Raw genomic sequence first — 17482 nt, forward strand, 5'->3', positions numbered from 1 at the left:
ATTTTTTTTTTTTTTTTTTGGTACCAGGGATGGAACTCGGTACCTCTTGATTGCCAGGTAGGCACTGTGCTGCTGAGCTACATCCCCAGACCTGAGTGAAGATTTTAAAGGAGTGTTTTGTTTTTATGATACTAGAGATTGAACCCAGGGCTGAACCCTGGCCCAGCCCCTACTCTGAGATGAGGGTCTCACTAATTTGCTCTGCTGGGCTTGAACTCATGATTCTCCTGCCTCAGCCTCCCAAGTAGGTAGAATCACAGGTATGTGCTATTCTTGGGGTGGAAGAGTATAATTTTAAGTGTTCATTTGGAAATTTTTATGTCACTGCTTCCTTTAGACTTTTTAGGGTGGGGAATATAGCTTAGTGCTTAGCATAGGTGAGGTCCTGTGTTCCACCCTCAACTCTACAAAAAAGGAAAAAAGGCGAGGAAGGGAGGGAGGAAGTTTTTAAAACTGAAGTGTGATTTACATACAGAAGAGCACAGAAGCCCAGGGTCTGCTAGCAAAGGTGTCCAGTGCCCCTCACACATGTCCTTGGGCAACGCTCGCACCCGGTGCCTCAGCAGAGCCCTGTCCTGACCACCTGATGAGGGCAGGAGGCTGGCTGTGCCCCACCCACCCCCTCTGTGCCCTCCTGGGGCGCTGCTCTGTCCCTCAAGGGTGGCCTGAATTCATCGGGGGCAGCTTGGGCTCAGGTGTGCCCCAGGCCGTCAGTGCAGTGCACTGCTGGTCTGTGTCACCTTGAGTGCTTAGAGCAGATGCCTCTGGTACCTGTGGGTCCTGGGGCCCTGGGACCTCCTGGCTGGAGGCCACTGCAGCTGCGGCTCCCTGCCCACGGTGGCCCCACTCTGCTGACTGTCACTGTGCCTCCTCTTCTAGGGACCACATGACTCCGCTCAGCCTGCACGGTGCCGTGGCACAGTCTGCCCATATCAGGGTCCCGACTTTCACCCCGTAGGGTGGCCCATGTGCAGGGTGTGTCTGCGAGGCATTGTCAGCTGAGCACACGGCTAGGCTTCTGCAGAAGCTTGCTGTTCCTTCCCCCTTACCTTACGTTCTGGGGATGTAGCCCAGGCCTTGCACCTGCCAGGCAAGCGCTGTACCACTGGGCTGTACCTCCAGCTCTTTCTGCATTTGGCACAGGTTCTTGCTGAGCCGCTTGGGCTGGCCTTTGCCGTGATTCTCCTGGCTGTCTCCTAAGGAGCTAGGATTGTAGGCATGCGCCACCTCACCAGCTCTTTTGTGTGTGTGTGTCTGTGGTAGTGGGGAGTGAACCCAAGGCCTTTGCACTGAGCTACATACCCAACCAGATTTTTAATATTGCTAAGTCACTAAATTGTCCAGTTTAGGCTTGAACTTGCAGTTCTCCTCCCTCAGCCTTCAAAAGTGCTGGGATTAATTACAGTTGAGCCTCATCATACCTGGCATTTTAATATTATTGCTATTATTTTGCGTTGGGAATTGAACTCAGGACCTTGCACTTGCCGGGCAGGTGTGGCACCACTGAGCTAAATCTGCAGCCTGTTTTTGTTTGTTTTTTGAGACAGAGTCTTGCTGTGTAGTTCAGGCTGCCCTTGAACTCATTATGTTGGCAAGGTTGGCCTCAGACTCACAGTGACCTTCCTGCCTCAGCCTCCTGAATGCTGGGATTATAGATAGGTACCACCATGCTACTTCTTGTATTCTTTTGAGGTATGATAGCTATACAATAAATGGCAGGTTTCAGATGTACTGTTTTGAATATACTTTTATCTCTACAGTTGTATTGGAAAAATACATTTGCAAAACAGAAATGAAACAGTGGACCCCCTGCTGCTGGGTCCCCAGGCACTGGCATCTTGGTCCGTTTGCCTTACTAGATATCCACCTCCTGCTTACCCTGAAGCTCATAGCATTTTCAGGGCATTTCAGAGTAAGGGGGTCTTACTGCTGAGACGAAATACCTGATACTAGAAGTTAAAGGAGGAAAGGTTTATTTAGATCACAGTTTGTAGAGGTTCAGTCCACAGTCAGCTGACTCCAAGGCAGGGTGGCCTGCGGAGGGCATCGCAGTGGAGAAACAGGACATGGTGAGCAGAAAGCAGCAAAATAGCAAAGAAGCAGCAACAGCAGCAGCCCTCTTTCTGCCCCTTGTGTTCTATCCAGGCTGCCCACCCTTAGCACTCACGCCAGAGTGGGGTACCCTTTACCCCAGCATCACACACTCTAGATCCAGCCACCTCCGAAAAGCCCCACCCGCGACTGCATGAGACTGGGGGACATCTAGCCACAAGCGATAAAGGCGGACGGCAGTGTTCTGTATCTCAGGTACTGGGGCAGGTTTCTCAGTAGCGTTCAGGGTATTTACTGTTTTAGGTGAATCTCACAGCCTGCGAATGTATGGGTCTCAAATGCATGTGTTGGTAATTGTGGACACCCGGACACTTCTGCAGAGGAAAGTGGTCTCAGAAGAGTCCCCCCTACTGCTCTGTCCCTTATGCATGGCTGTTGCCTGGGTAGCACCTCCTCTAACAAATGCAGGTTCTTGTCTATAGCAGTGTGTTTGTGGCTGAGCTGGTGCCTGGATGCTGTACCTTTTTTTTTTGTTTTGTTTTGTTTTGGGTTTTTGTTTGTTTGTTTGTTTTTTGAGACAGGGTCTCACTATGTAGTTGAGACTGACCTGGAACTCACTATGTAGCCCAGGCTGATCGAGGGCCGGGATTACAGGCATGCACCACCACGCCCGGCTGTTCCTTTTTTTTTTTTTTTGGTACTGGGGATCAAACTCAGGACCTTGTGCTTACAAAGCAGATGGCGGAATCACTGAGCTAAATCCCCAGCCCTCGGCTGTACCTTTTTAATCACTGATTTTGGGGTCTACTGTCTGAATGTCTCACCCTTTGTTTGGTCAGTGTCTCCTCAAGTGACATCACGGCTGTTCCAGTTTTGCAATTTTTCAGTAATAAGCCTCTGAACACTGTTTTACGGATATGTATTTTTTCATTTCTCTGGAGAAACACCCCAGGGTGGAGTGGCTGATCATAGAGAAGGGCGTGTTTAGACGTTTAAGAAATTTTCAGATGTCTTTCCCAAGTGGTTGTACCAACTGCCTCCCACCTGCGATGAGTGGGAATTTCGTTGCTTCTCCTTATCCGCAGCTTTGTGAGGTGAATTTTACTGCTCCAGCAGTGAATTGATGAGTTTGGCAAACACATGAATAGACCAGAGTGCTTCCATTCTGGTCAGTTCTCACCTTTGGAGACAGTGGACGGCCAACCTAGAGCTGCAGAAAGGAGTCTTGAGCGGGGATTTGGGTCTGGCTCTCTGCTCTCCCTGTTGTTCTCTTTTGTTTTCTGTGTGTGTGTGTGTGTGTGTGGTGCTGAGATTACACCAAGGGCATTTGCACTGCTTTGACTCCCCCCTCTTTTTTGTGACACTGAGGGTTGAACCCAGGGCCATAGCACTGAGCTGCATCCCCAGCCCTATGTATGGATGTATATATGTATTTATGTATTATTTTCAGATAAGGTCTTTCTGATTTGCCCACGCTGGCCTCAAACTTGCAATCCTCCTACCTCAGCCTCCCAGAGTGCTTTGATTATAGTTGTGTACCACGATTCTGGGCTGTGTGGTTTTTTTGTTGTTGTTGTTTTGAGATAGGGTCTCACTGTGTAGTTGAGACTGACCTGGAACTCACTATGTAGCCCAAGCTGGTCTCGAACTCACAGTGATCCTCCTGCCTCAGTCTCCTGAGTGCTGGGATTACAGGCGTGCGCCACCATGCCTGGCTGGGCTGTTTTTTTTTTTGTTTGTTTGTTTTTTTTTGTAATTACTGAGTTATAATAATGTTTCTTCTTTTTTGTTATAATGGGAATTGATTTCAGGGGCTGTTGGGGTACATCCCAAGTTCTTTTTCATTTTTCGAGACAAGTTCTCACTGAACTTGCTCAAGCTGGCTTCAAATTTGTGCTCTTCCTGCCTCAGCCTTTTGAGTAACTGAGAGCATGGTGTTTGTCTTGTGCCCAGCTGAGTTGTGATGATTTTTGTGCACCCTAGTTCCAGTGCTTTGTCAGGTGTGTTTGGGAGTTTTCTCTCTCTCTGTCTCTAGCTCTGTTTTCATCTAACAGTGTACCTCAGGAGCATACAGTTTTAACTACGTGGAGGTCTGTGTGGCAGCTCTTGTCTGCTCTGATTTGTTGTCTTTGGTCCATAAAGACTGTCTCCTGTGTTCTCTTCCTTATGTCTCACACACTTGAGTGCCACACATACCTGTGATTTAAGTCGGTTTTCATGCAAGGGATGAATGAGGTTGGTGTAAGGTGTACTTTTAGCATGTGGTTGCCCGGTTGTTCCAATGTCATTTGCCAAAATCAGCCCTGTCTTTTATCCATTGAACCACTGGATAACCCACTATCTGTACACCTGTTTGTATCTGTGTGTTCCATACCTACCTGTTCAGCCGCAGAGTAGAAGCATTCAAAAGAGAAAAATTCATCTGTACTGCACATGTATGGACTTTCTCCTGTAATCATTCCCCAAACTGCTTCCTGTAGCGGCTGTTTACACAGCGTCTCCACTGTGTTAGGTGTGGTAAGTCATCTGGAGATCGAGAACGCAAGCGGCTGTGCCATTCACCACCCTGCCAGTTGTATAAAGGCTGGGTGTCGGTGAGTTTCCCACCCTCGGGATGCTGACATCCAGTCCCCTGGACCTGAGGGACAACTGCATCCATAAGAATCAAAGGGGATTTCTTAGATGGTGTGAAAAAATTTTCATAACTACAAATGAGGAAACTTGATTTCAACTCGGACAGCAAAGCGTGGACTGAAGTTTAAGCATTTACAAAAGGAGCAGGTGAGGTTCTGGGGGACGCGTGTCTGTCAGCCTTGTTCTTGAGCTGTCTATTCTACAGGCTGGTGGCGGAGGCCTGGCTGGGCTGCACCCGGGAGGGCGTGCTCTGCCTGTGAGAGGAGTCCAGAGCCCCGCTCAGATGGAGGCCGCCTGGCCGTTCGCCTTGGCCCGCAGGTCTGCCGCCCGTCAGGGAGGCCTGGGGACCCACAGACCAAGGCCTGCTCCAGCCCTGCGTAGCCCCAGGCTTTCAGTGCATCCTTGTCACCTCCCTCCCCGGGCCCAGGAGTCGCTCTTGTGATTTTGCACGTCCTTCCTGTGCTACGATCACTTTAGACCCCGTGCTGCCCCTCACTTTGCAGTCTGGTTGTCTCTGGAAGATTTACTTCTTGCGGTGCTCTTTGCACGTGTCACGGAGCCTCCCTGGCGTCTTCACAGGAAGAAGACCTTGACTTCGGGCCACCTCGTGTAGACACTGGGCGTCAACGTCCGGCCCCATGGTCGAGCTCCCGCAGTGCCCTGCGCGTGGCTGTGAACAGTGTGTGGTGACGTCTTGCTGCCCTCGCGTTAGGAGGCGGCCCTGGGGGAGCTGCTCACACCTCGGGGCTTCGCGCCGTCACCTCCTCTTCTGTCCGCACCCGGAGACTTGGCGAGCGCGACACTTCCTGCTAATTCTGTGTTTGCACCACACAATTCTGCCAGCCCTGGGAGTGTGGAGGGAGCTGGGGCTGTCCTCTCCCCAGGGAAGATGACCCTCCTGAGGGCAGGCAGGGCTGCAGGGACTGAGGAGGGCTCAGCAGGCCCAGGCTGTGCGGATCAGGGCAGGACAGGCGTGGGAGCGGTGGGTGTGGTGCCAGGAGAGAGGCAGGGGTGTCCTGGGGGTCAGGGTGTCCGAGGCCAGCCTCGCCCGTGCGCGTGACCCCCAGACTGCTCAGGGGTGTGCTGGGTCTGGGGCTCCAGGCACTGTGATGTCTCTCAGACGGAGGATGGATGCGGAGGACAGCACCGGGCCTGAAGCCACTGCTGGTGCGTGGGCAGAGCCCCAGACTCTGGCTTCAGTGTGGCTGGAGGCCATCTGCTGTCAGAGCAGTCAGGCCTTGGGTGCTGGCCCCCGTCATGAGAACAGCGTATAGAAAGACGCATTTGTCTGTGTGACGTCCTTCCCTTCTGTTCTTTCACTTGTTCATTCAAAAACAGCATGCGAGGCCGTGGTGGCTTTTTCCTCTTGATGTCCTGCCCATGTCCTCCAGAAGGTGCTGTTTCTTCTTTTCCTCAGCCTAAGCTAGCTCTTCAGAGCCAGTTTCTCCTGGATTCTTCACTTTTACTTTTTCAAATAGACTCTGTCAATTTTTTTTTTTTTTGATTTGTTTGTTTGTTTGTTTTTGAGACAGGGTCTCACTACATAGTTGAGACTGACCTGGAGCTCACTGTGCAGCCCAGGCTGGTCTCAAACCCACAGCGATCCTCCTGCCTCAGCCTCCCGAGTGCTGGGATTACATGCATGCGCCACCACGCCTGCCTCTCAATGTTTTTAAAAATGCACTAAGGCCATGATCCAGGCACTTAGAGTCACAGTGACCCCCCCTGCCCTGCCCTGGAAAAACATAACAGAATGCTGTCAGCCGTTCTGGGGAGAGACAGGCATTAACAGTGGAGATGGTGTGGTGTGACTAATGCCAAGAACTGAGCAGGGTCAGGAATTGCCGTGGACACCCTGAGCAAAGGTGTGTGTGTGTGAGTTTGAATTCTGCATGACCTTTTGTGTGTACATGTGTGCACTTGTGTGAACATAAACATAATTGTGGGCATATGCCTGTGTGTATATTTGTGCACAGTGTGTTATGCTCTCATGTGTGTGTGTCTGTGTGTGTGTGTTTTGAGACAGGGTCTCACTGTGTAGTTCAGACTGCCCTGGAACTCACTGTGTAGCCCAGGCTGGTCTTGAACTCACAGCGATCCTCCTGCCTCAGCCTCCCAAGTGCTAGGATTACAGGTGTGTGCCAGAGAACTTGTTAATTTACCCTCGTGCCAGTGCCAGTGCATTTTTAAAACCCAGCCTGTTTTTCAGGAGGGGATGAGCATTTGGTGTGCGGAGTAATTGTGAGGAGGGCAGGTCAGTGCTGATCAAAGTTGGCTGAGTTTAGCACTCTGGCCCCCTAAGTGTGACCTTTCTTCCAGAGCCTTCTTTCCGGAGAGGGCTGAGCTGGGGACATGGTTGCTGAGACTGCCCTTGGTCCTTGCCCAGGACTCACCTGGGGTGGTCAGTGGGGGCTCAGACAGCTTTCGATGCTGCAGGTGTTCGTGTGCAGGAAGTGGCCCTGTGATGGGCATGCTGAATAGGGCTGCTAGTAGACTCCATTAGGGCTGGAATAAGCCTCAGGGAATACAGAAACCTTGGGCCCGTCACTCAGCTTATTTATTGATATTTGGCGTTTTGAGACACGGTCTCACTATATAGTTCAGGTAGGCCTTGAACTCCCCACATAGCCCATGCTGGCAGCAGGCTCTCTGCCTCAGCCTCCCTGGTGCTGGGATTACGGGCATCTACCACCACACCCTGTGCTGTGTTGGCTTTTGCATGACAATGATAAAAGTGCATCCTGCGGTCCTATGTAATGCTGAACTCTGCACATGGATTGACTGCCTTCAACTTCCGGTTCTGCTTTTGGAATTTTCTTCCCGAAATCACTGCTCATAAACTCCTTCTTCTAAATGCCAGCTGTTTCTAGAAGGCCTGAGCAGACGGAAGGATTGGCACTTATGCCTGCCTGCCTGTGAGGTGCACTTCCCTCCCAGCCTGGGTGCGTCTGTCTCCTCCACAAGCAGCTTGGGAGCAGCACTGAGCTCAGGCAGATGCCCGCTTCTCATCTGAAGGAAAGGAATCCTGAGACCAGCTGTTCTAGTCCACTGGGCTGCAGGTACTGTAGTGGATCACTTTGGGAGCTGCCAGCCCCTCCACAGCAGCGCGCAGATCACAGCTGCAGCTTCCCACGAGGTCTGGTTTCTCTGTGGCCTTGCCAGCACTGTTGGTTATTGGTTTCTTGGTGGTAGCCATCCTTATGGCTGTGAAGTTGTATCTCATTATGATTTTGATTTGCATTTCTCTGGCAACTAGTGATGTCGGGCATCTTTTCATGTGCTTCTTGGCTGTTTGCATATCTTTGGATAAATGTCTATAATCAGGTCTACTGCCTATTTTTATATTGTGTTTTTATTATTAAGTTGTAAGAGGATATAGTGTGGACAGGATCTCTTATCAGATATATGGCCTGCAAATGTTTTCTTCCATTCTATAGATTGTCTTCTCACTTTCTTAAGAGTGCTTTTGTTTGTTTCTTTGTTTTTGTTTTTTGGTACCAGGGACCAAACTTGGGTCCTTGTGCTTGCGAGGCAGGCAGTGGAACCACTGAGCTAAATCCCTGGTTCCTTGAGAGTGTTTTTAACAGCACAGAAGGTTTTAATTATGGTTAAATCCGGCTTTTCTGTTTTCTGTTCCGTTTCTTGTGCTCTGGTATTGTATCTAGGAATCTACTGCCAGATTTAAGGTCATAGAAGTATCTTCCTGAAAGTTTTACAGTTTTAGCTCAGGTAAGTCATTGATACACATTAGCTGTTTCTTCCTTGAAAGGTAAAAAAGTCCAGCCAGATGTAGTGTTGTATGCCTACAGTCCCAGCATTCTGAGGCAGGAGGCTTTCAAGTTCAAGCCTAGCCTGGGAATTCAACGACTTAGTGAGATCCTGTAAAAAACAAACAGACAAACCCCAAACTACCACAAAACAAAAATGAAAATACAACAGCACAGAAAAAGAAAAAGGTGGAAGTCCTGCAGTCTCAAGAGCCTCGGCCTGGGGAGGCACCTGGGACCCTGTCTTCAGCTCCTGGCCAGGGTGGGTGACCCTCCACCTTGCTCTGAGGCCTGTGGCTGCTCTGCCTACGGAGGGATGTTGCAGGACCAGATGCCCTGCTGCTCTGGGTAGACTGGGGCCAGGCTGCTCTACAGGAAGCTGCAGGGCGGCTAGGAAGCTGTTGCCCTCACACCACATCGCTGCACTTCCCCGTGGAGCCCTGAAGCGACCTGAGTGTTCTCTCCTGTGTCTCCCTCCCCAGATGCAGACCTGAGCATCACCGAGGCTAGCGGCTCGGACAGCCGAGGTGAGCGGGCCGAGCTCTATGCACATGTCGACGAGGGTCTGCTGGGAGGAGAAGCCAGCTTCCTGGGCCCGCCGCTCACCCCGGAGAAGGACGAGGCCCTGCACCAGGCCACCGCGGTGGCCAGCCTCCGTGCAGCTCTCATGAGTAAGAACAGCCTGCTGTCTCTCAAGGCCGACATGCTTGGAGATGACGGCTCCCTGCTGTTCGAGTACCTGCCCAAAGGCGCCCACTCCTTGTCCCGTAAGTGTAGTCCCTGTGTGTCTCTGTGTCCAGATTTCCACCATTAGGTCTCCCGTCTCAGACCCTGAGGAGGAGGCTGTAGCCCATCCGCCCGGTGGGCAGGCTGTGGGTAGCAGCCACCGTCCAGGTCCTCAAGGCCCAGGATCGTGCTGGGCTCGCTTGGCAGGGAGGGAGCCGGGCAGGAGGCGTGTGTAGTCAGGCGTAGGTGGGAACGGGGTGCTTTGTGGGACTGTTTCATACTCACATTCGAGGCATCTGAACCTCAAACCCACTGAGCTGAAAAGTGCACACAAGTGATAAATAAGACCTGAAACCTGGAGCTGTCTGAGCCAGCTGTAGGAGACAGAGGGTCTTTGTGTGGAGGGGATGGTCACGGCTCCCCCTGCCGGCCGCCCGGCCTGGGCTTTGTGCGGAGCCTCTGTGCGGAGGAAGGCGCAAACGCACTCACATTGGCGTGCCTGGGCTCGCTTTGTTCTGCTGGGCACACGTGAGCTTTGGAGGGCAGTTGGGTGCCGCCTTCAGAACCTGCGAGTCCCCTGCCCAGATCCAGATGACAGAGCACTGCGCTGCTGCTGTGCCACTGGCTCTCTGAAGAGGCGCTGGCTCTGAGCTAAGGAGGGCAAGCTGCTTCCCTGGTCACAGGCGCGGGGCCCTGGCCGGGCTGCGCAGTGCCAGGGAGGGGCCTGGCCCCGGGCAGACCTGGCCCTGGCGTTGGCAGGAGCTCCGTTTAGCTGGGGCTCAGTGTGGGCTCGTGGATGAGCCCCGTGTTCCTCTCTGTGGGGCACCCCACACGGGGGCGCCCGGGGGGCCTCACATTGGCCAGTGTTGTAGCCTTGTCCTGCACCGCCAGTCATCTGATGTGGGGCTTTGGGACATGTGTCTTTGTTTTGGTTTTCATTCTGTTTTAAAAGACAATATTTTTACAATTTTTTTTTTATGAGCTCTAAAATATTCTTTTGAGATTTTGTAGTGGTGTGAGGAGTTATGCGAATTGCTTACGGGTAATAAAGACTAAAAGTGAAAACTGGTGTTTATATTCTCTTCATCTCCCTGTGTTTGGTTAAGGGCTGCTGCCGGTGGGCAGGACACGCCTGGCGGATGAGTATTTCACAGGCTGTGGGCCCTGACCCCAGGCACGACGGAAGAACATCTTCAGGCCTCATTTCCCAAATCTGAGAAGTGGCAAGAGTGCCACGTAACGGCTGTTACGAATTTAAAATGAAGCAGCATTGTTAGAACGTTGTTCAGTTCAGACAAGTACCTGTGACATGCTTTGGAATGTTGGCTCCCCTCTCAGGCAGAACTGCACTTGAGGGTGGTAATGCTGGACTTTCCAAGCTCACAGGGTCCTGGGCAGCTCTTGGAAGTGGTGCCAGGGTATTTGGCTGCCTGGAATTCACAGAGCAGGGGGTTCTGGGAGTGGCTGAGATCCACGGGTCGTGTGGAAGGTGGCAGGGGTCCCCCAGCAATGAGGCCTGTGTCCCCTGCTGCCCGCTGCAGGCCCGGGCTCTTCTCAGCCTTGGCGTTCTCAGCCCCCTGACATCCGCAGAGCAGACTCCTTCGGGGTGGGGTCCACTGGTGACTCATTCTTGACTTAGACCTTGTTGTTGGAAATGGCTGGGAATAAGGGAAATTATTTCTTTGTGCTTTTCCTGTTGTTTCTGCATCTGGCAGCCCTCACCTTGGACATAGGCGCTGTCCTTCGATGCATTTGTGCTGGGCACCGTGTGGTACACGGGGTCAGAGCTGCACATGCTGGCTCTTCTGTGTGCGTCGGGCCGCACATCACTGCCCTGTGCGTCCTGGTGCTGGGCTCCCCAGCGCCAGACCCTGCCTCCTGGTGCTGCTTGCAGCAGGCGGAGCTATGCTGGGTCGTGGGCTGGACCTGACTCCATCGATGGCACCTTGCTTGGCACCTTTTCAGTCTCTTCCTGTGCCAGTGTGCCGCTGCGTGCAATTTACCATGTCTTGAATTGGGGCTGGGCCACAGGCCATGCTGTCCTGGTGTGCTGCGGAGTCTGGGCTCACGTCACAGGCCTCTGAACTCCAGAGAGGGAGCCATGGGCCGGGAAATAAAGCTCCATTGTGTTCTACTTTCAGGCCATCTGACTAATTCCAGGTGAAGTCAGCTAGCGGGTTTTGGTAATTCGTTATTTCTATAATACTTTAACCTCTCTATTTTTAATATTCTAAATTTTCTACTCTTGTAAGAATTTGCCCTTTTCATAAATAGGGTTAGCTCTTGGCAGTCTTCCCCTGGCGAGGCTCGGACAGGGTGACTTTGGCCATGTGTGGGCGGCGAACTTGCCTGGTGGGCAGAGAGGCCATGGAACTCCCCAGGGGAGTGGGTTACTTTAAAACATGATTTTCTGACATCCTGCGTGACATCAGCCTGTTTCTGACAGGAAGACAGGAAGAATCCAGAAATAAGCCCTTGCTTCCCGGATTTTGTGGCCCCCTCTGTGCAGCAAGTGCCCTCCCTGATGGATCGGTGGGGCCCATGCTTCATGGCAGCACTGGGTGGCGGAGGAGCTGCAGCCGGGGCGAGGGGTCACCGTGACGCACGGTGGTGGGGGTGCACGGGTGTCACAGACCATGGCAGCAGTTGGCCCTGGAGCATGAGGCCTGCTGAGGTCTGCATGAGAAGCAGCATCAGGCCAGAGCTTGGCCCGGTCCGTCTCCTGCTCCTCCTCCTGGAAGCACCTGGCTGGCAGGAGGGTGTTTGCTCCTCCGCTGTCCAGAAGCTCGGACCAGGCTGTGGTGGTGGGGTCACCTGGGGTTTGCAGACCCTCCTGTGCGCCCCACACCAGCTCCGCCCCTCGCCGCGTGTGCATTCTGGAAGTGCACCTGAGCCGCAGGTGCCTGGGAGGGGCGTCGTGTGCCGCTGTCTCCTCCAGAGCAGTTGGGCTGTGCAGCTGGGGGGCTCAGTGGGTTTGGAGAAAAGGAGATTCTGCATGGCTGGTGCGTGGTGTGGCCGCTTTCCTTGTGCCCTTCATGGAGAAGCTGGGAATGCCAGCCTCAGCTCAGGTGAAGATGAGATCCCTGTGTCTTGGCAGCTGGGCCCAGGCTTGGCTTTGCATCGGCTTTGTGACTCCACATGCAGGTTGCTCCTTGATGAGCCGGGTCTAAGGCGGAGACTTTGATCAGTACAGCAGAGCACACATCCCAGCAGGTGACATCGCTGGTGAAGGGGGACCGTGTGGTTCCTTGCCACCGGGCTTGACAGCTGCTTTTCAGTACAGGGCACTCAGCCTGGGGCCCAGCTGCAGGCTGATGCTCCTTGGTCACTTGTGCGCTGTGTTGTATGTGTGGTCTGGGCCTGGCAGGCAGTGTGCAAACAGTATAGCACAGCTGATCCTTGGTGTCCCTTTCCAGATGGCTGTGGAACATCGTGGAAAAGTGGAATTGATGTCTTTGTTTTCAAAGACCAATAATACTGGCTTGGCTACGAGTTCAGCAAATGGTGGTTTCGTCACTGCCTCATCAGCCTTCTGATTGCTTCATCAGAAGGCTTTTTTCCTCCTTTGATTCAGGTTAACATGGTTCTTTTTTACTTTTGTTAATTTGTAAATCTTTTCGTAGTTGTTGTTTACTGAATAGAAACATGAAGAGTCTCATTAACAGCTCAAAACATAGCTCTGTCACGCAAGGTGTGTCTGTCCTGGACGTGGACACCTGATGGCCCTTGTGGGACCAGAAGTGCAAACACAGAGATTCACCTGAGCAGATGGAAGGCAGCCCGGCCGGCACGGGTGCAGGAGGCTGTACAGCCCGGAGACTAAGGCACACGGCACCAAATGCACTGACCAAGTGCTGAGGGTCACCGCAGCCGTGCACTGGCTGGAAACCCCTTCCCCAGCCGCGGCGGGACAGCCCACTCCATCAGACCTACTGGTTCCCTGCCTTGGCTCCTTAAGGCGACGCCTTAGGCTGAGGCAGGAGGATCATTTAAGCTTTTGAGTTTCAAACCAGCCTGGGCAACATAGTAAGATGTACATATGTATGTGTAATTCTCTAACCTTGTTTTGAGAGTTTTTTCTCCCCCAACAAATGACATTTGATTTGTACAGGATGAGTTAAAAAATCTTAGTTCCTAGGGCCAAGGATTTAGCTCCGTGGTTCTGCTATTTGCCTCGAAAGTGCAAGGACCCAAGTTCGATCTCTGGTACCAAAAAAAAAGAAAAAAAAAATCGAGTTCCTAGACAGGCATGGTGCCACACGCCTGTAATCCCAACACTCAGAAGGCTGAGGCAGGAGGATTGCCACAAGTTTGAGGCCAGTCTAGACTACATAGACCAGCTTGGACTATACAGTGAAATCCTGTCTCAACCCCTCCCCTCAAAGCCATAAAAACCCCACCAGTTCCTAACTCAGAGTAGTAGGTGTCCTGAGCAGATTTTGCCTGTGTAGGGCCCTGTGTGTTCCTAATCTTCCTGCCCGGTGGAGCCCTCCTGCCTAGTCCGCTGCTGTGAAGGGAAGACCTTCTGAAAAAGTGGAATCCTCAGGGAGAGCCTACCTACATGTCAGGCCTTGAAGTTAAGGAGAGGCTCTTCCTGCAAGGGCCTTTCTAAGAGTGTGGCTTGGGTGCTGGCCTTCTGTTCACACCTTTCTTCCGTGAAGTCTGATGTGATGGGCACATGGGGAGCTAGGCTCACCATGAGGTGGGTTCTGCTTGGTGGACTTACCACCAGCCTCCCTCTCCAGGTGGTAGGTGCCGGGTGTCTTTGCAGCTGCTGGGTGGGGGCCGGTGAGTGGGAATGCAGGTCTTCCTGATCCTCACGAGTCCCCTGTCTCTGGTTTTGGATTGATGGCTCTTGTGATCCAAGCACCTGAGCAGCACAGTCTTCTCTGCTTGCCCTGGCCGGTCCTGTCCGGGACACCCAGGGGGCCTTCTTCTGGCCCTGTGCCAGGGCCCCTCCCAGGGCCTGGGTGGTCCTGCTGAGCCATTTACCCTCTTAGGCTGACAGCTCTATCCAGAGGGCCCACAGGGACGATATATGCTTTGCTGCTTACAGTAGGCCTCTGGAAGGACAGCCCTCTAGTGCCTTTTGTCTATGAACTGGGTCAGATATTCGTTTTTTTATTTTTATTTTTTTCTGGTACTGGGATCAAACTCAGGACCTCGGGCTTGAAGGGGCGCAGTGCCACTGAGTTAAATCCCCAAACCCTAGATATTCTTTCTGTTTGTTTTGAGAGGGTCTTGCTGTGTAGTCCAGGCCAGCTTTGAACTCACTACGTAGCCCAGGCTGGCCTTGAACTCACAGCGATCCTCTGACCTCAGCCTCCTGAGGGCTGGGATCACAAGCGTGCACCACCATGCCCAGTTTTGGTCAGGTAGCCTTGTCTGCCTTGCTGCAGTGGCCAGGGCTTAGGCGTCCAGGTGCTGGTGACTTCCCCCTCCCCAGGTGTTGGGAGCCAGGACAGAGGGTCCCCTGCCCATGTCGGTGCCCAGCTGGTGAGGCAGGATGACACGCCTCTGCCTGTGCCACACAGAGCCACAGAGCTGTGGCCCAGTGCCCTTCTGGAAAGAACTGAGGACCAAGCCAAGCCGTGGCACTATGAACGCGTGTCCCTTCACACACACACACACACACACACACACCCTGGGCTGAAACCAGGACCTTCAATCTAAGCTACATCACCAGACCTTTTTTATGTTTCATTTTGAGACACGGTCTTGCTAAGTCATTAAGTTGCCAGGTCTGGGCTGGAACTTGTGATCCTCCTGCCTCAGCTTCCCAGAGTGTGGGGACTTCGGGCATGCCCCGCCGTGCCTAGTTGGAAACAGCAGCTTGTGTTTGGTGTCCTGTCGTAGTGGGGCAGTCTCAGTCACCATCCGCTGGCTCACTCAGAGGAGGGGCCTGTGAGCTCAGTCCCCAGGTGCTCAAGGCAGAGGCAGCGGAGAGCTGAGGACGGCCACAGGGTGGCCCCAGCGAGCAGGGTGGGCATGTGTGGGCGAAAGTTGCTTCCAGCCAGGAAGCCCTTCTCTGGGAAAGGCCACACTTCCCTGTCCCCACCACCCGTCCATTCTTCCTGCGCTCGCCTCCCGTGCTCAGACCCTGGGATGGGAGCGAGCTTGAAGACAGAGGAGGTGGGATTCCGTGTTTAGTTTTTGTGGAGCCAGAGAGGCCACTGCCCTTTCTTATTCCCGGCAGGTACTCGTAACACTGAGCTACCGTCCCACCACGCCTTCCTGCTGCCCTCTAACTCGATGAGGATGAAGCACAGGTTTCTGTGGCAGGTGTGCTGTGCCCGCAGCCAGGTTGTGGCTTCTCGTCTGAGTCACACGGGGTCTGTTTGCGTCGCTCTCCCGGACCACGTTCCTGCCCAAGTGTGCTAGCGCGAGAGGCGCAGGTGGATCCTCTGGGCCCAGGACGTCTCAGGGACCCATACTGGGGCTGCACTGCGGAGATGCTGGGGCTCTTGGTTTGGCTAATTTCTGGAAACATCTTCAGGTTCTAGAGGGTTCCAGAGAAGCGGGGGATGGGAGCGGTGGGTGAGATGAAGGTGGGAGGTGTTCCGAGAGCAGGGGCGCCTCTTCCCACCTCCACACCAGCCCGGACCTTCGCGTGCTCCTCACTGGCCTCACCTCTTAACTCTGTCACCAGTTTACTGAAACATGTCCCTAAAATACTGTGGCTCAGGGATTGGCCTGCAGGAGTTTTTAAAAATTATCAACATGTAACATTAATCTCTCCTGAAAACAGAATTTCAGTAGTGAACAGACTGTCCTCTGATAGGTCTGTTAACTGCGCTGAACTCACTCCTGTTTGCAAGTTCCCTTTGGCTCTGTGTCTGCGCCTTCATCATAAAGCACGGCGGAGGCCTCACAGCCAGTGTGGATTGCCAAGACAGCAGCAGAGGGTGTTTATGGAGATAAAGATTACTCACTGTGGGAATGTCGATTTATTTATTTAGCTTGCATTTTAAATGTATGGTGTAATTTTGATCATTGTCAGTTTGTCAGGTGCTAATAAGAAAAAAAGCATTCGTTTGTTTTAAAGAAATGTACCTGAAGAACACTCTCTGAATTTCTAGTTTCAGTCATGGCTAGCTAGTGTTGGACTTACCCTCTGGGGAAAAAAAAAACTATTTGAAAAGCTGCCACCCCCCCCAAACCATTAAAAAATTCAATCTAAAAAAAACAAAACAAAAAAACTGTCAGCCTCGCATAAAACAAAACCCAGCCAGGTGTGTGGCCACACACTTGTAATCCTAGCTCTCTGGGAGGCTGAGGCAGGAGGATCTCCAAGTTCAAGCCCAGCCTGGGCATCTTAGCAAGACCCTGTCTCAAAAGAAAAGAAGAGAAGGGCTGGGTATATAGCTCAGTGTGAAGGCCAGGGTCCCCCCAACCCCGGACACTCACTGAGGCCCACACATATCCTGCGTGGCTGGTGCAGCAGGCAGGGAGCTGCTGCAGCCCCTGGTGGGCCCAGGCGCATTTCCAGACAGCAGAGCAGGATGCAGCCGAGTGGGCGGTGCTCAGCTGGATTGCTGTGTTGACCCCGGGTTCTCAGGGTGATCACAGTGGCTGGGACTTGAGGGGCAAGCCCTGCAAGGCAAGACCCACTGGGAAGAGCCCCGCTGCGCACAGGTGGGGCGCCACATTCTCCAGGGACTGCAGCAGGCTCCAGTCTTCTGAGGGAAGAGCTGGTACGGACCCTGCGTGTGAAGCGAAGCGAAGCCTCCACGGATACTGCGGTTCTCCAGGGTCAGTTTGCTTGCTGGAGGAGTCCACCGCCGTGGAAGCCAGGCCTTAGCTGTCTTTGGAGAGAGAGGACACGTTTCCACTCGCTGCGGCCTGAGCCTGAGCCCGGCCGGGGACTGTGATAGACAGTGCAGACTGCCACACGGGGCCTCCAGCATCCCCGAAAGAGGAGAGGATGGGCAGGACAGGCTAAAAGAATCTCAGGGTTGGGCCCGGGATTTAGCTCAGTGGTTCCGCCATCTGCCTTGCAAGCGCAGGGACCCAAGTTCGATCCCCGGTACCAAAAAAAAAAAGAATGTCAGGGTTTCAAGAGAATTGTGATTTTTAAAGCAGAATTCAGTATCTGAAATTAAGAATTCATAGGATAGGCTGGGAGTGGGGGCACACGCCTGTACCTCCAGCAACTTGGAAGACTGGAGCAGGAGGACTTGAAGTTCTAGGCCAGCCTAGATCCTGCCTCAGCATGAAGAATGGCAGGGGCTCAGCGGTGGTGCCCGATCCAGGGCGCACACGCATTCCGAGAGCTGCGGGCGCGGCCGGCGGTGAGGACGGGA

The 17482-nt window shown here is 53.1% G+C and overlaps 1 protein-coding gene across 8 annotated transcripts in view; it reads left to right on the top strand.

The window, feature by feature from the left end:
• Zbtb46 (zinc finger and BTB domain containing 46) overlaps positions 1 to 17482 on the top strand; it is a 67725-nt gene that overhangs the window by 33611 nt on the left and 16632 nt on the right. For all 8 annotated transcript variants that reach the window (XM_010633369.3, XM_010633373.2, XM_019208843.2 and 5 more), the window contains one exon: positions 8936 to 9220. In XM_010633369.3, the coding sequence (XP_010631671.1) occupies positions 8936 to 9220 (285 nt within the window). The remainder of the gene's footprint in view (positions 1 to 8935; positions 9221 to 17482) is intronic.

The sequence above is a fragment of the Fukomys damarensis genome, unplaced genomic scaffold (assembly GCF_012274545.1).
Source record: "Fukomys damarensis isolate Sample0158 unplaced genomic scaffold, DMR_v1.0_HiC HiC_scaffold_22, whole genome shotgun sequence".
Taxonomy (NCBI): Eukaryota; Metazoa; Chordata; class Mammalia; order Rodentia; family Bathyergidae; genus Fukomys; species Fukomys damarensis.